This window comes from Mycetomoellerius zeteki, unplaced genomic scaffold (genome assembly GCF_001594055.1).
Source record: "Mycetomoellerius zeteki isolate Tzet28-1 unplaced genomic scaffold, Tzet1.0 scaffold49, whole genome shotgun sequence".
Taxonomy (NCBI): Eukaryota; Metazoa; Arthropoda; class Insecta; order Hymenoptera; family Formicidae; genus Mycetomoellerius; species Mycetomoellerius zeteki.
Genome location: NW_017257489.1, coordinates 178,640 through 203,806, shown reverse-complemented (window position 1 = coordinate 203,806; position 25,167 = coordinate 178,640). Strand labels below are relative to the sequence as shown.

The 25,167-nt window shown below is 33.2% G+C and overlaps 2 protein-coding genes across 5 annotated transcripts; one reads left to right on the top strand and one right to left on the bottom strand.

The window, feature by feature from the left end:
• Positions 1 to 247: 247 nt before the first annotated feature.
• LOC108727450 (uncharacterized) lies at positions 248 to 13,376 on the top strand. Its single transcript, XM_018455585.1, has 11 exons — positions 248 to 351; positions 929 to 1,045; positions 1,851 to 1,989; positions 2,396 to 2,512; positions 2,695 to 2,856; positions 3,007 to 3,110; positions 3,732 to 4,025; positions 6,233 to 6,477; positions 11,213 to 11,413; positions 11,883 to 12,113; positions 12,372 to 13,376. Exons 1-11 carry the CDS (start codon positions 281 to 283, stop codon positions 13,040 to 13,042), a joined length of 2,352 nt encoding a protein of 783 aa, XP_018311087.1. The 5' UTR covers positions 248 to 280; the 3' UTR covers positions 13,043 to 13,376.
• A 1,940-nt stretch (positions 13,377 to 15,316) lies between these two features.
• On the bottom strand, positions 15,317 to 23,972 carry LOC108727448 (uncharacterized). 4 transcript variants are annotated; one of them, XM_018455583.1, is made up of 7 exons: positions 23,110 to 23,168; positions 21,884 to 21,998; positions 21,199 to 21,287; positions 20,244 to 20,458; positions 18,785 to 20,136; positions 15,732 to 18,739; positions 15,317 to 15,643 (listed from the first exon to the last, which is right to left on the bottom strand). In XM_018455583.1, the coding sequence occupies exons 3-7, from the start codon at positions 21,199 to 21,201 to the stop codon at positions 15,632 to 15,634; spliced, it is 4,590 nt and encodes a 1,529-aa protein (XP_018311085.1). In that variant the 5' UTR covers positions 21,202 to 21,287; positions 21,884 to 21,998; positions 23,110 to 23,168; the 3' UTR covers positions 15,317 to 15,631. The 4 variants fall into 4 exon arrangements, with proteins under 4 accessions (XP_018311085.1, XP_018311083.1, XP_018311082.1 ...); XM_018455581.1 differs by lacking the exon at positions 23,110 to 23,168 and adding an exon at positions 23,852 to 23,972 and having other exon boundaries at positions 15,732 to 20,136; XM_018455580.1 differs by having other exon boundaries at positions 15,732 to 20,136.
• Positions 23,973 to 25,167: the final 1,195 nt, after the last annotated feature.

Genomic DNA, 25,167 nt, shown 5'->3' with positions numbered 1-25,167 from the left:
TTATATTTCAAAAGTGAAATCCAAATAAATTTCAAAAACTGAAATCTAAATAAAAAGCACATAGTAAATATTGAATTAGAAATCATGCAATGAATTAATCTTAAGCAACGATTATTAATTTTTGTGTTGTCAAAAGTTCATGGAGATGAAACTTACTAATCGATCCAACTGCAATCTGATAGCGTGACACGCTTCCGAAGGCTGATAGCAAAGTTTTTCGATTACAGGACACGATATTAAGAGAATAGCTATCTATACTCCTGAAGATGAGAAACTGATAATGAACTGTCCAGGATGTGAGGCTACAAGATGGCCCGGAGGGCAAGTACCAGCGGCTCGCAGGGTCTTTCGGTACGTATTATCAACGTTATCAACGTCATCATACTTGATTGATCTGCTCAATTATTATTGGGTAAATCAAGTCTTGATCATCCTAATTTGTATATTAATGAATTGATATGTCTAATTTAAATATTTCAGTAATTTACAAGTTTTAAATCATATTTGAAGAATTTTTGATTGAGAATAATAGAACACTGAAAGTATTAGCACTGTTCACATATTTTCATTATACGTCTAATCTTATTATTACAATTCAGATTTAATAATCCGAAAGAAGAATTGATGATCTTCTCGTATTCAGCGAGATGTTATTTAATGAAATAATCGCCGTTACGTGTAGTGTATCTCAAATCGTCGCCACCGTCAAATATTTAGCTAGTTTGACGCGTTTGACAATAATTCGACGGCTGATAATTACAGTTTGCAACGAGTTAGTGTAACGCATTGTACAGCAATAACGGTAGCAATTATAACATTGCGGAATAACGTGTTGAATTAATTTACACGCCCGTTCGATAACGTCGTTCGATAATTCATCAAACTCGAGGGCGGCAAACCGAGTGATCGAGTTTGTTGTTACACGCAGATTACGAATGGTGACAGTGGCACCCGCCGCGTTCCTCGCTATCACCTGCATCGCCAGCGTCGGTGTTACCTTGGCGCTCGCTTTTCTGGCCTTTAATCTTCACTTTCGCAAGCACAAGTAAGTTCGATATTCAATACAAACTATGAATCCTCATGTAATTGATAAAGTAGAAAATATGGAAGAGCGCGAACATTTAAGATTTTAAGTGGTACACCGAGAAAAATGTAAATTTTTCAAAACTTTTAAAATCTAAATTTTAATAAATATTTTTAAATTTAATAAATATTTTGATAAATAAATATTTACTAAACAAAAAAGGACAGTTGAATCAAGTTAATGATTCTTGTATTAAATAATTATAAGTTTGCATTTAGTAAATATTCACCTAGGACTATTCAAACAAATATTTATTAAAATTTAGTACATTTTTTCTTAGTACACTAAAAAAAAATCGAAATATTCTCGGGAAAATTTTATATGTGATGTTTTCATCGATATTATAAAAAATTTGACTGTGATGACGAAATATACATTTCTATGAAATCTTATCAATTATAAAAAAAATAAAATTAATGATTTATTTGTTAGGAATAAAATTTTATTTCGCCGCGTTATTTAAATAAGGATTTAATTCAGTGAAATAAACATTATGTCTCAAAAATAAATTTTTAACTATTTTCTTCTCAAGGAATACTTTTTACAATATTCGTGAATACAATCTCCAAATATTTATTGATTATTCTTAAAAAAAGAAATTGACAAAATGATTTGAGTAAGTGAATATTATATGACATTGTCGATTTTACGAATTAAAATAAATGAAGATAGCTTACTTGAAGATCGCGCTTGCTAGATTTCCAAGAATCTGTATGTAAATTGTCACGATACATCACTCAAGTCCATTATTCCTGGATATTGGCAGAAGCATAAAACTTTCAAGCCCGAGGCTGAATAATATGGCAGCCGTTGGCTGCGGCCTGGTCTACGGTGCTGTTATACTTTTGGGACTGGACGACGCCACACTTCCCGACAGTGATGGTTATTATCCTACGGTGTGCAAGGTGATTAACATTTATTACGAAGGAATATTAACGTCCTCAACGACGTGATCAATATTATCGGCGTCGATTTGATTTATATACGCATGTTAACATCCACATTAATACTGGACACCTCTTGCATTATTGAAGGCGCATCCTTTTAAAACAAATCTGGAAATTTATTGTAAGAAAACTAATTGGAGTTTGCAAAAAAGCGCAATTTTTTTTACAAATTAAAATACGTAATAAAAACTGCAATGTAGTTATTTATTTGTTATCCAGAATTGTACAAATGCGCGATAATTGAAATTCCTTTTTTGGCAATTATTACAAAGTGCTCGTCTCTATAGTGTTTCGTCTGATTGCAATAAGTTCTTTCCTAAAAATAAGAATTAATATAAATGTGCCACGCGTTTCTTATCCACAGGCGAGAGTATACTTGCTATCGGCTGGCTTCTCCCTAGCTTTTGGCTCGATGTTCACGAAGACTTATCGGGTACACAGAATCTTCACCAGAAGCCGGAGCGGGGTCGTTAAGAACAAGGTTAGTGACATGCAAATAATTTTCCTCCTTCATTCGGTACACGCAAACGTGACCTAACGCAAAACCAATATTTGTTATTTCAACGGGAAAAGAATACCGAAAAGTTACGTGTTTCCGCACGTTTGCGGAACCGATGCCCTGGTTAGACTCACAAATCGCATTTATCCCTTCGTGCTTTACAGCTGCTCCAGGATACGCAGCTGATATTCTTGATCTGCATGCTCCTCGTGATCGATGTCGTCGTAGTGACTCTATGGGTAATTTTGGACCCGATGCAACGTCACCTACAAAATCTTACCCTAGAAATAAGCCCACAGGACCGAGGGGTCGTCTATCAGCCTCAGGTAACTGATTTGAAATTCATGTTCGACTCATTTCGCCGTCTCAAGCGAAGTACTCTGACGACGGCTGTGGCTCGAATGTCACGGTTACACCACAGGAACTATGTTAACGAGCCGCAACCAATTAACTCGTACCTTTATTTGCCTTTGCAGGTGGAGGTGTGCCGTTCGCAGCATACGAACGGCTGGTTAAGCGCTCTCTACGTTTACAAAGGTTTATTACTCGTAGTCGGAGTCTACATGGCCTGGGAAACAAGGTGAGCTTAGGGATAAAGACATTTCCAAGTCTGCGGATACCGCATGTAAAGCAGGCCAGTTCCCCCGATAATTGAGATAATCTACTGCATACTTTATGCCGTTTTGAAAGTAAACCCACTATTAATTTTTTGCATATCTGTATAATTCCCACAGGAAATATTGCTATAATCCTGCTTAGCTTATCCCTTGATTGATCGTAAGCGGTTTAAATAATACAATTCGCCGAGGCATTCTGTCATGTGTCTCCCGTAGACAATAAGTCAGATTGCATCGTTGAACAGTATCACCCAAGGAACACACAAACATCAACAAAAAATCAAAATGATTTTATTTTGATGTTTAAAGTCAATAAACAATTAAATTTTGTAACCGAGAATCATCATTTTGACATCATTTTGACTTTCTCTTGACATGGTGTGTTTCTTGCCCTGATGGAAATCTTCTCACTATGGGAAGATTTGGAACGAGTATATACCCATTTTAGATACCCTAAATCTAAAATAGGCATATACCCATGGATCATGGGCATTTTTGGAACTACCTATGAGGAGATTTTCACTAAGGGGTGGGCAGTTCGCACAGAGATATACTATACGTAAGTGAATCGCTTATGATTTCAGGCACGTAAAGATTCCAGCCCTAAACGACTCGCAATACATCGGTATGAGCGTGTATTTCGTGGTAATCACGTCGGGTATCGTCGTAGTGCTAGCCAATCTGATGCCCGATCGCGCAACCCTGGCCTTTGTCACGATCACTGCCCTGATTCTGGCCTCGACTACGGCGACCTTGGCACTCCTCTTCTTACCCCAATTGGCGAATATCCTGGCGGGAGAGAGAGCCGATCCGGTCGTGCAAAGTCTTGGTCTCAAGATCGAATGTAACACGCGTAGATTCGTCACCGACGATAGAAGGTAAATAACTAGCGGATGTCTTTTCTATCTAAAACGTGAGAGTAAAAAAAATAAGAGAAGAGATAATAAAACTCAATGGTATCGTTCTATAAAGTCCTCATTGCGGAGGATAATCGATGGAGCGGACTGACCTCCAAACGCAATATCCTTTTATCTTACGAAGAGAGATAAGAATTTTTTTTTTCCCTTTACGTTCTTTCTGCGAATCCTGAGGGAGAAATCACACCGCATCGCTTGATTTTGTGGCATTGAGCATACTCACTTCGCAAATGAAATATTCACGAAATTAAACACTATTAAATCTATATATAGTGTCAAATTTAACCTGATGTGGGTCGCCACTGCTTTTACTAAATATATCGTTATTTTTTACTAAAACGATAATTAAATTTGATACTATATCGTGTCAAATTGACACCGTATAATGTCAAATATAATCATTGTTCTAGTATAAAATAACGGTATGATTGAGTAGGAACAGTGGCAACTCACATTAAGTTAAATTTGACACTATAGATTTAACAGTGAAGAGCAATTAATTGTTGCGTTAAATTTGTTACTGAATAAACGTAGACCAATTCTCCCGAATGAAACGGGATAATTGATCTACGCTTTTACCGCTTTACATAAAATTTACATGCATACACACATATATTTTATCTTGCTTATATTGACATTGAAATATCTATATACACGATTGTAATTGCAATCTATAATGTTAGATACACTGTTAAATCTGTAGTCAAATTTAACTTAATATGAGTCGCCACTGCTCCTACTAAATATATCATTATTTTTTACTAAAATGATAATTAAATTTGACACTACATCGTGTCAATTTGATTGTAGTATATAAATATATGCTATATAGTATCAAATATAACCATTGTTTTAGTATAAAATAACGATATGATTGAGTAAGAGCAATGACGACTCACGTTAAGTTAAATTTGACACTATAGATTTAACAGTGTACATGTACGTATATTAGGACATATGTATACAGGGTGTTCGTGAATTAAAACAACCGGGAAAAGATTAAAAGTGATTTTACATGAAAAAATAAGTGGAAAATGTGGAATAAAATTTTTTCATATGAGGCTTTGTTTTAAAAAAAATTTAAAATATTTGTTGGATACGTATGCATTTATATAATTATGTTAACGAGATTTAATGAATCTCATTGTACACTATTATCTCTGCTCATGTTTGTGTTTATTATTGTAATATCTAGGTCATCGAGAATACACAAGATTCACGCACATTTTATTACTTTAAAAAATTTATAAATTAATGAAAATATTGCCTATTCTGTCGAATACGTAATTCTGCTCTTCGAAGTAAATTTTTATAATGAATGCTTTTTTTCTAATATATTCTGATATTTTTTAATTTATCAATTAAATCCGTACCTAGCAAATATTTAAAATTGAAATTAATTTTTCGAAAACAAAGCTTCATATGAAAAAATTTTATTCTACATCTTTAACTTATTTTTTCATGTAGAACTATCCCCTTTCCAGTTATACCTAAAAGATCGCTCATATAATTTTTTTCCCTAGAGGGGAAACGTAAAAAGAGTTTCACGTGAATTCTACGATTTCGCAGAATCATGTAACTCTCCCAACCGTAAAAATGTGAAATTGTTCACGTGAACTTGTTCATTATGAATTATGATGGTGGAAAGGCGGAAAGAGAATTAATAAATAAATATACTAAATTAGAGTAAGTGTAGTCTGGCCATGTTACTCTCCGCGATAGTTTATTATCTCATGAGATGGATTACTATCTTGAAATAAAAACGGTTGATGAATATCAGCTTAAAACCTAGCGCATATAAGCTGCATATACTTATAATTAAATTAATATCACGCTATGCGTGAAAAACTTCATGTGAAAGCTCGAAGAGTAAAAAATGAATGAAAAAAAGAAACGAAATATGAGAAGTTTCACGTAAAAATTATATAATTGATCTCCATTTCATAAATATTGTAGGGGCCTTTTACTGAAACGAGGTGAAAAATTACAAAATTAAGTGAATTTATTTATAACTTCATTGGTCAACACCTAGTGAATTTATTTATTTTTATCACTTTACCTCGTTTCCAAAACTGTAATAGGCAGCCTATATATGAAAATGATATGTTAGTGGAAATTGTTTAAATAATTTAAAGTTTGTCATTCCTTTAAAAAGAATCGTATTTCAGGGAGCTACAATATCGTGTGGAGGTGCAAAACCGAGTTTATCGTCGTGAGATGGCACAACTGGAATTGGAATTGGCTAGATTGGAGAAACAGCTTGCACAAGACCCAGTAGAGCCGTCGCACACCTCATCAAGCACCTCGATCCCACAACGAAATCCAAGTATTGGAGGTGGTTTACCTCTTTTGTTGCTCAGTGTTCTGCCGCCGGTTATCCCCCGAGCTAGCTGGCCCTCCGCAGATTCGTCCGGTAAGTATAAATCGACGACGCGTTCTACGTAGATCCGCCGTGCAAAACAACGCTATTCCGACTTTTATTTGATTAAACACTTGGATTTATTTTAGATGCTTAAGGCTGGGTTGTTCCATCTTTCGATAAACTTTTTGTTTATCCATTAGATACATTATCACATAGTTAATCCGAAGATGGAACAACTGGTCCTAATTCTTTCATGTCTAGATAATATTATCCATAGGATAAATGAGATATCTGGGAAATATCTGGAAGATATCTTCCTGCAGGATATCTTTATGGATAAAGTTATCGGCAGCTTATCTAGAGGTGAAGAAATTGGACAATTAATCCTCGTTGAATAAATCCTTGTTCAAGATACAATACTTAGTTAGATAAATCGCGACAGCAAAAGCTATTAGGACTTAATTTCATATTACGAAAGAGGTAACATAATATTGATCGCGGCCAACAGAACAGATTCGTACATGTGTTTCTGCGAAATGATAAGATTGACTTTTATTAGTCTAACTTGGAAGCTAAGGTTCGCATTGATTCTATAAAAGAACGACCTTCTTCGTCGAAATATATTATTTATTAAAGGCGTGAAATCAAAATTTGGCTGATAGAAATATTTGACGCAAAGTGTGACTGGCAGATTATCGAAACAAGAGCACGGAAAGGCAGGAATAGACGTGTCAAAACTTGCACGACGAATCGAGCTTTGCTATAGCAGGAGAGAAGGAAGGAACTATAAGTATTAATGTTTTTCTCGCTTCGTCGTTCTTTCTTTCCGTCGATCAGATGGCCAAGGAAGGTGACAGAAATCCCTTTATTGCACGTAATTGCTTGAAAAACGTTCACTCACGCTCGCTTGCCTGAGTTGAAGCGTGAGAAGAGAGCTCGAGTTATAGAAGATAGTGTAGCAGGAAAGAAAAAAGTGTTTCATTAAAACCCTTTCTCGAAATGTTTCTTACGTGTTCTGTAAATTAGATTTATGCAGAAACGGTTATTGCTTCTACAGAGAAAAGTAACATATGCATGCGTAAATTTAGTACTTGAGACACTGTCGCACACTGCAAATCTAAGTGTATGAAAAGTAATTTCAATATACGTGCATTTAATTTTCCGTGTAAAAATGGCACTATACTACACGTTTAAATATGTAAATTAAAGTGACCAATTCCTTAAAAAGATAAAGAGACATTTAAAAAGTTTAAATTTTAAAAAATAAATATTTTTTAAATAATTGTTAACGAAAATTTGATATTATTAATAATATGATATTATTTTCATTAAAAATTAATAATATCATATTATTATATTTGTAAATAACTAATAACACTTAATGTATAACATCACATAAGATCACAACAACATTACGTTACAAGATCACATTTTATTTTAAAATTACTTTTCTACTGAATGTATTTTATAAACAATATATTTGGATTTTTAAATAAAAAATCATAAAATTTTTCATATATTAGTTGAAAATTACATTTCACACTTATTATTTTCATTTATTATTTCACATTTATTATTTTTAGACTTAAAAGAGAGACAATTTATAATTATGTTTTTAATTTGGAACAATATTTGGAACGCGTTGTAAAGTGGGACGAAGAGTTAAAATTTGAAATTATCCTTCCTAATTTGAGACAGTTGGTGTAAATTCAGGGCTAGGTAATATTTAAAATAGTTCCACTTTAAATATGTATTTAAAATGGAAATAGCATTTTGCATTTTCCATTTTAAATGGTTTTTGGAAAACCATTTTCATTTTACATTTGAAATGGAATCTTGTCTATCATTTAATCATTTATAAAATAAGTAAATAGTTTTTCTATATTTTCACAAATTTTTCCTATAGAATCATTGATTATAAAAAGAACTAAATCCCATGATTAGCCGAAGATTTTTATGAATATTCAAATAAACTGCAAATTAAACTGTAAAGAGAAAATTAATTCCAAATAGTCCATAAATATTGACTCTTAATAAAAAATGAATGTTCCTGTATTATGTAAAATACTATGTATATTTCTAAAAATGTATATTACTCTTAACATTTTTAAGTTTGACCATAACCGGCGCTTTTCATATTAATTTTATTTATTCAAGAAAACAGTCCCGTTCCTAAATCATAATATTAAAAAATTTAAAATATTCCCGTCAGAAATACTTTATTTATAATATTGTAGTCAGGGCTTCGAATTCCATTGAAAATGGATTTCAAACGTAAAATACTTTTATAAAATTTATACCATCTTGGCGGAAAGTTTTTACGAAAAACTATATTTAAAATGGAATTCGAAAAACATTTTGCATTTTGCATTTTGCATTTTAAAAGTATTTTACAATTAGTATTTTAAATGGAATTCGAAAGACATTTTACTCAGCCCTGAAATTCATATTTGTGTGGATTATAGTAATTTGTATGCAATATAGTTATTTTTACATGAAAAACTAATCACACACATATTATTGAAATCACTTTTTACACGCTTGAATTTACAGTGCAGGGGTTTTAATTATAGTGCATTAACTATTCATTATTGAAACGTTTTATGAAGATATTCCTGAAGCTTTTTGTATATAATGCGGAGCAAAAACTTACCTAACAGAACAAAGTAGCAATGGACATCCTCTTTAAAATAGTTTTAGAAATTATTTAACTTTAGACTCTCGGTCACCAGGTCACGTCATTATACGAGGCCACGTTGAATAGCTGTAGGTGTTCAATTTCGTAGAAATAAATCCCTTTTCGTTCTCACTTTAACTGATGTACTTTCTTTATAGACTGCATGGACAAAATACGATAATCGCTCGCGATTATTTCATTCGCTTACGTGGTTCGAGAAACACGTGCGCCTCGTAATTGATTTTGTTTATTCCTATCTGTCGAGCACGTTAACAAAGGGAAACTTTCCTCGAAAACTCACTGTCTCACTTTGCCATTTGCAGCGCAAACACCGCGCGCTTGCATCGCGAAACATCCGCTTTCAACTGTCATGCACATGCATATTTACGCTCCGATAATTCATCGACGACGCCGGGGCGCAAGACATGTATCGAGTACTCCGTGTACCAATTATCGTTAGCATCAACTTGACCATGAGAGATCGCGAGAATACCATTCAATATTATTAACAAGCAAGAGCTCGTTGGGCGAAGAGTTTCTGTATGTAGGTATATCGATTCTCGTTCCAAGTTTCGCATTACCTATACTCGACTATTATATACTACTCGTATCAGTAAATCCCGAATCCCTTGGATAAGTTCGGACAATTCTGCACACGACAACGTCAAGTATGAGTCTGCACGCTGATTGCACGTTCCACTCCAATATTTCTGAATGTCTACCATGACCGGATCGAACGAGGTCAAAGACGCTGGTTTATGTGTATGCATGCATACGCCGGGGTGTCTTTCACCATCATTGCCGGAAAATCGTGGACTCTTCGAAAAGTTTTGAAAACGATTTCTTTGAAGAAAACGACGAAAAAGAAGAGAAAGAGAGTACGACCTAATTTCAAATATCTTTTCCATTTAAACGAATCTTGATATTAATACGATTTACGCTTTTTAATTAAAATTTTTAAAAAAAGATGATTCGAATTAAGAAAAAAATTGTAGTCATAGTTTTCTGGAAAATATCAGTTTCTAATCTATCGCGATACTGTTGCGCGAAAATATTCTTTGCTGCTAGTATGAGTATATACTATACATCTTTGCATTACGTAAATTACATTACTGCGTACATGATGCGTGTCTGTGTACTGAAACTCGGATGACGGAAATATTTAGTAATTATCGATCCTGAGTTCCTTCATATCTCATATCGAAGTAACCACTATCTGAATAACAAATATCCTTCGCAAGTTACGTCGAAAACACGAATTGTATGCTTTTGTTTTGAATTTACACAATTTACGATTAACCATTACAGTTTTTTAAATTTTCTCGACTAAATAAGACGAAGTTTTGAATGGCAATGATGCGCAACTTTTTTTAAGAGGGTTATTTTCAGAAAGCCATTTTTTAAAATAGATAAAGTCTTGTAGGCCGCAAAAGTAGTATTTCTCTATAAGCGCAAAATATTCCTAGAATGTTATATGAATATTGTTAAGAAAATTAAAGTAATATTATAATATTTCAAGAATATTATATTTTATATACATATATATATAATAATATTAAAGAAAATTTCAACTAATTATATTGTTCCAAAAATACTTAAGAAAAAAAATAATAGACGCTTTACAGTTTTACTATTACGAGAGACACATATATACGTATTTTCCCTCCTTCTTCTTCTACTACATATGAAGACAATTTTCTAAAAATACTGAACCTGCAGTCGTAAATCGATTAGGATAGCACAGAAATAAAAAAATTTGGAGTACTCGCATTTTGTTTCACTAAATGAATAACGTAACTTGATCAAAATAGGTATAAAGATTTTTAATTCGTAACCTCGCGCAATTATGCATTTATTACAGAGAGGTATACGGATGTCTCTTTTCAAATAATGGAGGAATATTCCAGTTGCGAGCGCGAATATTCATTGGATTCATGACTCATTTCTGCATAAATGTAGTCTAAACTCGCGCGCGCTTTCGTGGCTTATGCAAAATTCCGACAGCTAGGTAGAAACCAAGGTCTCAATTAATAATGTCCATCATAATGATCGCTCGACACATAATGGTGGTTCCGCGTCATGTACGAGTTTGACCCTTGTTGAAATTAGGCATACGTCGCGGTACCGTAGCATTTAGCAGTCAACCGGATCTGGAGCCCGGCGATCCCAGACAAAGCCTGGCCGACCTTTACAAGTTGCACCGTCGCCGAGAGACCGAGGGTCCAAATCGGCTGGGTGTTTTTCAACGACTCTTCAGTCTCTTCGGCAGCAGGCCGAGTAGCAGAAAGACCTCCACAGCGTCGTTCACCGGTAAGAGAAAGCGCCAGAGAATAAAAGAATAGAAGCACTTTACACCTTAAAGCGGTATGATATAGACACGATTTAACTATATATGTATATTGCAACGTCAGAAGCGAGTTTTCTCTCACAAAGGAACATTTTTACAAAAGCACGTTACAACTGCGGAAGGAAATAAAAGTTAAAATTGGAATTGGGTCCGTCTGCCTATTGTATCGGAATAATTTCCGCTTTTTGTTCAGCCGTGAAATGCTTGCGAGAAATGTAAATTGTTTGAATTCGATTCATGTTGCGGTCCATAATCATTTGTAAATTGATGGAAAAGAGAGAAAGGGAAATTATTGCGTATTATATAACATATAGGTTTAGTATTTTGATAAATGTGATGGTTTGTATTTCCTGTTTCGCTCTCGCATTTCCTATAATTCAGCTACATTTAATATACCTATGCACCTTATCCTGCTTATATTACCTTCATTAGGGGTTGCATCAGCGCTTCGAGTCCATATGGGCTATATCGCTGGTTTAGTGCCCGGCGCGAAAGCTGCTTCTACTTGCCAAGTGGATGCCCAAGGCACTCATTCGCCTCATACACGATGCGGTTCAGGACCAATAATTAGCATTACTAGCGAGGAAGACCGTAGGTTAAGCCTAGTAGGGCTACGTCGCAAAGAAAGTAGCGAGCCTAAAGTAAATTTCAGCCTACCGCCACGTAAGTGACTTGATTCTTCAATATATTATCTTAATTAAATACTTATACACTTAAATATTTATAGCTTCCATAAATTCATACATTTATTCATTAAATTTTATATTCAATTTCGATACAAAAACATACATTGTTTTCTTTCTCAAAAAGAGAAAGAAGAAATGTGGTTTTGTCTATTTTATTGCATAATATATCTTGTAATAAATTCATAAAAATGTCCGGAAGAGAAATTCAAACATTGCGATGTTGAATGTATTTCAGAAACGAGCACGAGTCAATCATCTTCTCGAGAAAAGATACGCGGCTCACCTCGATTTCCTCATCGAATAATTCCAGCGAACAGTTTAAGCGCCATTGCACAAGGTACATCGGTTACGAGACCGCATCGTTGGCACTCGATGGATGATGCGACGAAACCAAAGGTTACTCAAACAACAACTCGTGGCTCGTGCAGTCCCAACTCCGACGTGTGGACCGCGAGCGAGATCAAAGTTTCTTTCAGCGAGGCCAATACTGTCAGAGTCAAGAAACCACCGGAATCTCTACCCTTAACTATCCCCGTAGATTCGAAGATGAGTCCAATCGATACGAGACTGGGCAGCGATCTGAGAAAGCTATTCAGAGAAAATGACAGCGAAGAAGCAGTCAGTCCCGCCGAACACGAACTGAAGACAATGCAGTCGAGTTCGTCGTCCTCTTCGTCCATGAAGATAATTGATGTCACTAGCGATTCTGTATCCTTAAAGAACGATTTCACCCCAGAGACTCGACACGATATCATACCGAACTTCCGTCAAGAATCAAGGCCTCGTCCAACGAGTCCAGTGATCTCGGTAGTCGATATGGATAACCCAGGGGAGGAATCGAACGATGATGTCGACAGTCATGTTGGTACTTCCTGCGAAGAGAAGCGATCGACTCCTGTAACGTAAAATATTGTGCACGTGATAGTAACAATTTCGTCTAAGTGATATAAAGTGTATTAAAGTTTAAGAGAGAGAAAAAATATATATATAAAGGGAGGAACTTACGTTGATTTTCTCGTATTCTACTTGTAACATCTAATATTTCGAAGTCCTTCCGAAAGTGGGACAGCGATTATTCTATCAAAATTCCTAATTACCGTAGCCGCTTAGACAATCTAAAACGAATTGAAAATTTCTATTTAGATGTTTCGTGTGATAGACGAAGGAAGATTATGCAGCGTGATAAGAAATAATTAAAGTAATTATAGGGGCGCATTATGTACTAGGATTTTCGTAACAGAGTCTGTGCAATATATGAAAATTATATATATAATAATAATAATAATAGTAATAAAATATAACATATATTGGCTAGCTTTAAATCAATATGTCAAAAACCGGGTAGATCTTTCGATAGTCAATTCAAAATCTAACGTTAAATAGTGAATGTTGTTTAACGTTACAATTGATTATTTATTAAGCGTTATATATGATTCAGTCGGAAACTGTGCAGTGGAACGCTATAAAATCGACACTGTCAATGCAATATAGATTACCAAAGGGAAAAGACAATATGAACATCCGGCTCAACTTGACGCGAGAATTGACTTTATTCGTGCTCAAATCAATAAGCGGAAAGTGCGTCATGATTATGCAGACTCTCCAAAGTGGCGTATGTGTAAACTAAATGCGATGATCATGGACCAATCGCAATGTAATCTTAAACATGTGTGTTCGCTAGTAACTGTGCCAAAAAAAAGAGAAAAAAGAAAAGAATAGCAAATTTTAAGACCCGTAAGAGTATACGTTTGTCTTGGAGGATTATAAAAGGGACCAACATCTATGATATCCTTCTATTTTTTTTTTTATGGAATAAATTGAGTAATCTTGGCCCCCTTCTAATATAAGTTATGTGTCGTAAAAACGGTATGTTGTTTTCGAAAATGCACTAATTTTACCTTATCTTATAATAAGCAAGAAGAGTAACGGAAATCAAAATGGGAAACTTCAACATCACTTTAAAATACTCTATTTGTAATTAATGATATATTCACATCGGATATTCCAAGATAGAATACTTTCACAACTCTAAAACTCTTTAAAAGTATTTTAGAAAGGACAAACTGTAAATACCCTTACGGGACTGCAATCAAAGTGTTCAGTGCCCCAAATCCTTTCTCTAGTACCTGCGCTCATGTGCAATGAAAATATATTTACTCGAAAAAGCGATTTAAAATAAGAATGCCACATTTTATTTGTAACATACGTGAACATATATTGAAACGTACCGATATTTTCATGCCACCGAGTATAAACATATATACGTATAAATATGTAGATAAGGCAAGTGGTGAGGAAACGATTTCCTTCCAAAGTCTTGCTATCCGATTGGTTTCGTAACTCGGATATCTTGATGTGTCAATCGATAAAAAATACTTTATCTATTAAGCAATAACCAGCATTGTCTGTGCAAATAAGAATGATATAATATATAAAGAACTATATATATTCTATTCATTTTTGTTTTATTACATTGATCATGTATCCCACAATCCTTTAATAACAGATTAATGCGATAAATGTTCAACTAGTATATATAAGAATTTTTTATTCTTATATACTAGTCATTCTTATCTTTTCTTACAAAGTCAGAAAATATTTAGCTAATTAAATATAATACAAATATTATTCCGTAAATGCATTACTCCATTACAATTATTTACATTTTCTTATATTTTATATAAATCAACATACTTTGAATCAGGAGAGAGAAATTATATCTCAGATGTCAAATCAATCAGACTTTAATAACTGATGGACCTGCAATGTCTCGAAAAATTGTTTTTCGATATTGGTAGAGTTATACTCTAATTTTGGAATTATAACTTTTCGAGACACATTGTCGTCTTAAATTTCGGTAATTTAACATTTCGGGACATGGTCGCAAGATTTAAATTTCGACACGTTTGTTTTCGGGACATTGTATGTTCATCTAATAAACTTACATATGTCAAACGTTTAATACTTACATAAACTATTACAACGACTTAACTTTAACTTATTCAGAATAAATGAACTTACAGCAAATATTAATATAAATTGTATTTGAAGGATATGTAAATTATATAAAATATATATGTATATATGTATATGTATATGTTATACATACATACACATAACAAAGCAAAATGTTATTTTTAAAAGAAGAATGATTTAAAAACTAGAATATTAAGTGTTTTGTTACTTTTTGTCAGACTTACCTATTATGTAATTCTATTACTGTTTCGCTCGCATAATTACGTCCTAACGAATAATAAATCATTTTCTACCTGCTTACCTAATAGTATTACAAAAAAAGTAATATATTACAAGGTACATGTAATAAAAAAAAAGAGATCTAATGATTCACCGACGCAATATTCAGGGATAACAATGAAGAGTTCAGTGCGCAAATATACAGAAATGAACATATAAGTAAGATTAATGAATCCATCATATTCCAGCATTGCTCCCTTCCACATATTTTCTTCCTTTTATGCGTTTCATCTTCTGTAGCTATATTTTCGCCTAAAATAATCAACGTTTACACAATTTGATAATTATGAAATCAATAACGCCACTTTCGACAAATTAATTTAATTACTTAATTACTTACATTAATTTTTTCTAAAATGGTTTCCACCGGTTTGTTTCGTTTTGCAGTCTCCTTTGAAGCTTTAATATTTTGCTTACTCTCCTCCATATTGACCTTTTTCTTCAAAGCATTTCTCGCCTCTATCATCTTACGATTCAAGAAAGCCATACCATGCACCCTCAGATGCTTGTCTACTGCGGCTTTATCTTCGAAAACTGCCATACAGACGTAGCACTGATTAGCTACCGTTGTTTTTTCTTCCGTTTGCAAGTCACTGTCAAGGCTAGGAGCGTAAGAGGGATTTTGATTCATATAATTGATAGGATCTTCTATGCCGTGAAAAGCTTTAAGATGCATCTGCAAGCTGGGTGCAACCACAAAGTTCTCGCCACATTCCAAGCATATCAGGTAACGGCCCTTCAATCGATGATCGGCAGCAATATGCTCTCTCAAATTGGACATGTCAGAGCATTGTTGACCACATTTCTTACATATAAAATTACCTTCACCGTCCTCAGCCGTTTCTTGCTTAACACATAATCCTACTGGTGGGTTCGTATCCTTTATTTCGGTATGTTTTTTCGTCCATCGACGTTTTCTTTTAATTATAGATAAAGTGTTATCCGATTTCCGTTTCCTGTTATTAATAAATTGTTTATAGTCGCCATTAATAAAGTCGTGTGACATCTGTGATAATTGCGGAGTGATTATCGCCACTCTGTACTCATCTGCATGCTTTTCACGAAAGTGCGCCTCCATTACAAATTGAGAAGTATTAATCCGTTCTTTGCATAAGTGGCATAGGTAATCAATAACTTCTTTCTTTTGCGATCCTAAAGCGATACGCTTTATTTTTGGGTTATCAGTTCTTTGGATGAGAGATTCCGATCTTGAATTTGAGTCATTAGTCGACTCATTTTCCGACTTGATGACTTCCATAGGTTTAAGTAAATGCTGTGGGATCCTGGCAAGCGGAGGAGGTTTTGGTATGAATATCGTGTTACTTGCATTTTCATCTTTCGTCTGTGTATCGCATATTTCTGTATTAGCGAGTAGCTCGATGTCCGATTTACATATTGTTTTAATATCAATTATTTTTATACGATTATCTGTAGCTTCGGATATAGAACTTGAAACTTTTTCATTCGATACAATTGACGAATTTGGAGTATCAACTATGTTCATTAATAAAGGCTTTTTCTCAAATTCGGAGATGTGTGAAATATTCGTTATCAATTCGTTATCTTTATCAAGCTCTGTTGTCTTTGTTGTCTTTTCCTTATTATTAGATTTGCTATCTGATTCCATTACTGTTTCTTCATGTGGGACCATTTTTCCGTCACTGTTAACGATAAGTTGAAAAACCGGAGAATTAGACTTCGTTTTTGTTTCAGTAAAAATTTTCATGATTGCTTTCTCAGGTTTGGATGGCTTTAAATCATTCATCGATACAACGCTGACTATTTTTGGCAATAACTGTCCTTTTTCCTTATCATCAATGTTCTTCACTACTTGTGAACTTTCGTTAACATCTTTTTTGATATCTGTAGGCCATATATGTTCCATATTTTGAGAGCCACGTTCGAATATTTCTGAACTAATAGTTCGAGTATTCACGATTTTAGGTACTATGGTATTAGTCAAAAGAGATTTTTGAGTTTTTAAAACGACAGCTTTTGCACCGAAAATTAAAGCGTATGCTTTATTACTAAGAACTTTTGACATGGGTTCTATATGATTGTTTCGCAAATGAGTGTTCAATAACATCGCCACATGTTTGTTATCTGTAGTTATTAACTGGCAAAAAGGACATTTAAACCATACTAATTTTCGAATTACAGGATTCTTCTCCAAGTATGGCATGTAATTCTCGCAACGTAAGATTACATTACTTAGTTTATATATTACTAGTCGTACTGGCTTCTGCTGTGTCTTCACCGGATGTGTCTTTGTACGATGTTGTACATATTCATTATACGAGGCAAATACCCGATTACAAACTTCGCAACCGATCTTTGTATCGCCATGCATGATAACAAAATGTCTGGTGATCGATTCTAAATCTCTAAAACCATCTATTTCGCAAATTTTACAACCAAATGTGACCTTCTTCAGCGTATGAAAGCAAACGGTCCATGTGTGAACTTCTAAAGATGTAGCAGACTTAAACTTTGAATCGCACTCTGGACAAGTAAAAGGTTTTTTCTTCTTATGGAAATTTTGATGCGCGACAAACCGTGAAATACTACCTTGGTAAGATTGACACTCTTGACAAACTTCTTTATAACAAGAACAATAATCATTATCATTCATAGCCAATTTTGAAAAGCCAACTATGTATGATTCAGGTTTCCTATATTTAATACATGATAGACATCTATACTTTCGACTTACTTCCATTTCCCATTCGTTTAATATAATATCATCGTTTCTTTTCTCATCCTGTACGTTCTGGTTAGATTTATGAAGACATTCTTCTAATAAGCATTTGATAGTATTAACAGATCTTAACTTTTCTTGAAAAACGTTGTCTGATATGAAATTCATAACATTTTTCATTTCATCAGTAACATATTGCAAATGCTCCAGCCGTTCTTTCAATTGCAAGCTATTCATTTGATAAAATTCAGCAAACATTTCTCGTCTATATTTTGTTATTACATCACACACAGAAAGAAAGCTTTCTTTCGCAATACGATCTACTAATTTTACATCCATATAAAGATCTCCATTGTCTTCTTTAACCAGTGATATTATTTCCGACATATATCTCGGATGCATAGCAGATACTGGAATTAAATACGGAGGCATTTTTTGTAATTTTGGCAAAATTGATATTTTGTTAACGTGTGATTCATTATTGGATAATTTAGGAGGTGGCGAAGGTGTTGAAACGGAAATATTGTTGAGAAGTGAAGTTTGTTGTGTGCCGTTTTCGACTTCGTTAGAATTAGTAGGCTTTAAAACATTTGGCTTCGAAATGTTACGTTCAAACGTCAATTGTTTCGTAACTTTCGTGGCGTTTTTTACAAGTAATGACTTAGAAGAACTTTGGGGATTTCCCCCTTTTTTTATACGTTTAATGACGTACTTCTGTCCGTTATTTATTATAATTTTTTCATTCGTTTTTTGTTTCTTGATATTGGAATCAGATCTCTTCTGTATTGATGTATTGGAACCACTATTATCTACTACTGAGTTGCTTGAATCTTTTTTGGTAGTCAATTCATTCTTGCTGGGAGATATGACATTACATGAATCCTGTCCAATGAGAACTATTTTCTGGTTGGAAACAAGTTGAGATGAAAATTGGTTAATTATTGCAATATTCTTTGGAGCTTGGACATTTAACATCTTATTATTTGCTCTTGATGTTTGAAGACTTTGTGTCGACTGATTTAAATTAGTCTTAATTATTGAATTTTTCTTAGCAGAAAATGGGATACTAATCTTAAATGAATTGTTCATAATTGTGCTAACGCCAGTTTTGGTTATATTACTAGGATTACTAGGTTTACTAAGATTGTTCTCTGCAGTTTTCTTTATAACATTTTCATGAATATTTGTTTCGTGTGAATTGCGATCCTTACAAGTTTCATCCATTATTTTATTATTCATTTTAGTAGCATTAGCTGGGCGATAAGTTTTTAACTGTTGTATTCTCTTATGATTTACTGGTATTTCCGGTTCAAAATATTGTGAAGTAGGACCGCAATCCACAAAAGCAATATCAGTTACTATACATGGATTATCTTCATCTTCTATGATATTCTTATCTGACATTAAATCAACAGAATTATTTGTATTTTTATCTATGGAATCGTCATCAATAAATTCAATATGTGGGGAGGTTCTAATACTATATGTAACGTTAGAAGAATTCGAAAACATATCGGTAATTGTCTTATAAGAGGGTTTAAATAATTGTCGACCTTGGTAACCATCGACAATTTCCTTTATCTTAGAGTCATTACTTTTGCCATTAACCAGCTTCCACCAATTATCTTGCAAGTTATGCTCCTTTAACCAATCTATAATATGTGTGCGTAACAAAAATGCCACTTCCATAAGTGCTTCGCATAGTATCTCAAATTCAAAAGACCAATCACTATCGCTTATGTCAACAGGTAGAGGAATTAACATTAAATCACCCATATTTACTATGCTTAATTGATGCATTTTCATGTGATCGATAAATTGGCACTGGTTGTAGAATACTTTTATAACTCCCACTCGTGAATGCTTATTACCTCTTGATTGTAAATATGCACGTTTTTTACTATTCTTTTGTAAACATTCAGAACATTTTGTATAACCTTCCCTAACTGGATGATTACATATTGTATCGAAACAACAACGACACCAAAGCCCTAAAATCCAACAATGCCGTGCATTGTGCTCCTCAAAACTGCTTTGAAAACGAAAACTGAAACAAAAATCATCCGTATACGCGTTATAGTTATATAATAAAATAAATCATAAAAATTCTGTTGTATCTTAACACAATTGTTAAAATACTTTATTCCAACTTACCAATCTCTGCAATGTCTGCACACATATAACGGACCAGATTCTACAATCTCTTCGCTCAAGGATGCTGGTGGTTCTGTTGGCATGAAAGGGAAACAATGCTGGCTAAATACAACATCCTGTATAGCTTTGTGATATTCTAGTCCCCATTTGTCCCCAATATTTTTATTCCTATGCACTTTTGGTCCAATGCGTATGGACCGTGTACTAAAACGATCCTGAAAACAAATTGCCAATCTTGGATAAAAGATATTAAATATCATTTTCTTATTGAGATACAGTTTTATAGTTTTATATTAATAAAACCTGCAAGATTATATTAATTGTAAACTATCACACTGGTCTAGTCAGTTTTCACAATATCACTACATAAGATACTAGAATAGGCTTCCTCCTACATATTTATTAGCTCTATTAATCAACATCATGAATGCACAAGTTTCTTTATTTATGGAATTTAAAACCAATTTTATCATGGATATTTGTTACAGTATATCTGTTATATATGGAATTCAATGAAAAGAATTGACATATTGTTCTCTCTTTCTCTCTCTCTCTCTTTCTCTCTCTTCCTCCTCTCTTGTCTTTACATATATTTGATTTTTTACCATAGATATTTGTTACAGCATATCTGTTATATGTGGAATTCAATGAAATGAATTAACACATTGCTGCAAATCACAAGGTGTATGTACATCTTTCAGCCATGATGTCTCTAAATTTCTTGAATCGCGAGTACTCTGTCGGTAAAATAGTGCATGATAGGGCTGCCATAGTGGAAAGTTATTGAAACAATTCGTGCTTGGTCAGAAATGTCACAACGATTTAGCCATAGACGCCTATGGCGTTAATTAATATTTTATTAATTAACGATTTGTTAATGTCAACTATGCAGCCTAATGAAAACTTTTACATTGTAACTTAGCATGATATAATAATGTAATATAAAGCTCAATACCATTGGTTTCACAGGATAATGTAATCACTGAATTTTTTATGGTACTATTGATTGAAGTAAATCCAGAGACTCTCTCCTATCCAAAGATCCTGGAATTTATATAGGAATATTAGGTGTGCATTTCATAATGCAATTTGTCACAATTGGATGCATGTGCTTTGATAAATAAGTTAGGATATTATCAAAATATATTTAGTAACATATATTTAGTAATAAAATAAGTAATTATGGCCAATGAGAAAAAAAGTTAATTACGTTAATATATAATGTACATTTCTGTGAATTAAATTAAATATAATTGTTTAAAAGATGCTTTATATTTTTGTATATCCATCATATATGTAACATGCATGCATATTAAACAATATAGAAAAATATCAGCTGTAAGAAAGTAATGGTTGCGTTCAGTAGAGAAAGCAGCTTTGCAACTGTTATAAAATTCTTGAATATGATTGGTTTATACATTTAGATCTAATGAGGAACTAAAAGAAAGATCAAGCATATTAAAGAATTTTACAACAGTTGCAAAGCTGCTTTTTCTGCTGAATGTAGCCACTGCCTCTTGACTGTATAGTATATTTATATTTATATATAGTATATATTTATTATTTGTATATAGCAATCTAAATTCACATCCATCAGCAAAAAGAGAATTACCTTCAATATATATCTATATGTATCATACCTGGCAACACAAATACTTATGGAAACTAAAAGTACTTATAGATCCGTAATGTTATTTGCTTTCCTTAGATAATCATTTGTATTAACAGTATCTCACTCATGACATCACGTGACTTCTGAAACAAAGTAGATAAGATTTTATTTATTAATATTATGTTCCACAGTTAGTGATGGATATTCAATCATATCTCTTTTCAATCAATTTAGTCATTGCTCTGTTTCAAAACATTTCGAATATTATTTGAAGATTGTACACTCTTTAAAAGTCTTGATAGATTTTGAAAGTCTTGATATATCTTAAAAGCCTTGATAGATCTTGAAAATCTTGATAGGTCTTGAAAGCCTTGATAGATCTTGAAAGCCTTGATAATTTTTGATTTTTTCGATTAAAAAAAATTTGTTTGAATAAAAAAAATTTGAACTTGCTATATGGTTAAAGAAAAGTTTCTTTGACTTGAACGTCATTTCTTTGACATATTATAATTATTTATATTTATTTAATATTTTTCACTCTCTAAAATTAAACTAAAATTGCTCTATCTAAAATTTTATACTCTTTAAAATTTATTACAACATTCAGAACTTTTTAAGACTTTTCCAAGACATTCAACACTTTTCAAGATATTCAAAACTTTCTAAAATATTCAAGACCTTCAAGAGACTTTTAAGATTGTATAATTTCAAATCGTACTTGAATTAATTTGAACTTTTCATGATATATTTGAACTAATTCAAAGCATCTTGATACCCATCACTACCCACAGCACAAGTATGCGTTACAATGTGAAATAATGCTTGTACTCATAAAGTCTGTTTTCTGTGACTGAACTAGTGTACATTTTTGGAACTTAAAAATAGGTATATATTTGATATTGTATATAGAAAGAGAGTTCTAGTGCAGTCTAGGAATAAAAAACAAATCAATAGTCAGACTTAATGTTTAAGCCATCCTTAAATTTATCTTTACATGTTTAGTAGCTAATAAAATAATTTGTAGGGCATCTAAAGATAAATTTAAGGAAACCTTAAATATAAGGCTTCACTATGAATGTGGGCATAGTCTCTCTCAATGAGGATCATGAGAGATATGTGCCATATATGTAAGAAGCATATGTAACAAGCTAAAATTATTAATATTGGAGCCTGACATAATCTCTCTATTAAGTCTTGTTTATATTTTATAATTAGAGAGTACAAAAAAATACTATTATAAAACGTAATTAGTACCATTTCACATGAAACTCTTGGAGACTTGCAACTGTTTGCAACTGTGCCTAACCTCACTGTGTAACATTCACTGTCAAAGTGCGCTAGATAGAGCTAGTGTCGGAAAACAACGTTTTACGCGAGGCAGCACAAATGCAGAAGTGTACAGTATTGGCTTGGCAACAATGTGGTTTCAGACGTTACATCCATTTCCGATGTGATAATGAACAAATGCGATTTTTTTTTTTACAAAAATAAGTAAAGTTGCGCTGATAACAATATATATTAATTATTGCCAGGGACACGCGCGACTATCGTTATAAAATAAATATTTTTATATTAAAATAATATAACAGGAAAAAATCATTTATATGATATATAGGTTATGAACACATATTTTCGATGCCAATTGATTCTTTCATTTTTTTTTTATTCGGGGCAAAGTAATGAAACTGGCGGAAAATTTTTACGAAAAACTGCATAAATTAAGACAATTTATGATCTTAGAAATTTTTAGTTTTTCATAATGGGACGCAGAGTGGCGTCGTTTTCGTTTGTTCGAAAAACTAAGAAATTCTTTGTCTTCAACGCCAGTCTTCATCCGATTACGAATATCTACGAAAAACTATTAAGACAAACAAACTATATTCTACATCCCACTACAAATATCTAGGAAAAATTAAGAATTTCTAAGATCTATGTAGTTTTTTGTACTAAATAATTTAAGACCCTTTTCAGATACTGCGAGCCGCATGCAACTCACCTGTGAATTTTTTAAGCCTATTATACAATGTGCTTTGTTTTCGATTTCTTGCTTTCTACCTTTTTCGTGACCATTTTATCGAGAATGTATTTCTCGCCAATGTTTCTCTTCTTCTGAAGTTCATTAACTCTTATTTTCGACGATAGAAACTGAAAAACAAGATAATGGATAAAAAGACAAAATGTAAAAAATTGCAAAAAGCAAGAAACAGGAAATCAAAAGCACATTATTAAATAGGCTTTATGGTCAACAGGCTCATAGCTGAAGATTATATTTTCTGAAATTATATTTCATGGAAACGAAATAAATACAAATTGCTTTCCATTTTTACATAAATGAGTTTAAAATTATGTGAGGTATTCTTATATTCAGATAATGACGTCACTACTTACTGGTTATTGTACAACGCAGGTTTATATAACCTTACTTTTTATGTAAATTAACAAGTGTTTCACACGTGTGGCATTGGATTGATGATGTCACATTTTCTACGTTCTACCAACAGTAGAGCATACAACGTCATTGGCTGCGTTCAGCAGATTTAGCAATTGAGCGAGCTTGTTGCTCTTACTATTGATGTGTATTCTTCTAACTAAGCTAGAAGTCTGATTGGATGATCTAGAAGAATACACATCTTCTTAGAGAGCTTCTAGGTAGAGATTGGCCAAAGCTCCGGCATGATGTGAAACCGAAAGTGATTTTAGAAATACGTGCCTCTAGTCACACATAGGGTACTTCCGTTTCACGCATGATGCGCACAATATCATTTATCTTGTTTAACATTCGGTGAATAACAAGGATAAATGGGGAATTTTTGTCACGTTATTTTCAATATGGTGAACGCTAAAGTCACGTTATCCTTTTCTTCATTAGTTGTTAAGAAGAAGTTATCTTAGCGTTCACCGTATCTGGATAAACGGTATTGCAAAAGCTCCCTAATACATCATGCGCATCGTGCGTGAAACGGAACGCAGCCTTATCTCTAGGCGCGATTTCCAAAATTATCGTCATTCCGGTTTCACAACATCATTGCACCTTCTTTTTCGTGAGATAAGACTCTAATTGGGAGTTTTTCTTAATCTTTATATTTTATATAAAAATCTGTATTCCGGCCTTTTTCACCAACTTCTGGTTAACACTCGTTAATACTTGTTAACACTAGAAAAACCGAAATAGTTTGGCTCTTTCCAAAATTCAAGCTGCTATAACTTTTTTCAATTTTTTTTTTCACGTGGTATTCTTTTGTGACTCTATTATTCATGTTCTAAATTTTAATATAAAAAATTTTTCAATATACGTATAAGATACTTAAATTA

What these genes read in the sequence shown, in the direction of transcription:
- LOC108727448 (XM_018455581.1), bottom strand. An exon ending in TGCAGACATTGCAGAGATTG is followed by an intron (nt 20,137 to 20,243) that starts GTAAGTTGGAAT and finishes TTTTTGTTTCAG; the next exon opens with TTTTCGTTTTCAAAGCAGTT.
- LOC108727450 (XM_018455585.1), top strand. Translation starts at nt 281, where the DNA reads ATGAACTGTCCAGGATGTGAGGCTACAAGATGGCCCGGAGGGCAAGTA. An exon ending in GCGGCTCGCAGGGTCTTTCG is followed by an intron (nt 352 to 928) that starts GTACGTATTATC and finishes TGTTACACGCAG; the next exon opens with ATTACGAATGGTGACAGTGG. An exon ending in GGGTCGTCTATCAGCCTCAG is followed by an intron (nt 2,857 to 3,006) that starts GTAACTGATTTG and finishes TTGCCTTTGCAG; the next exon opens with GTGGAGGTGTGCCGTTCGCA.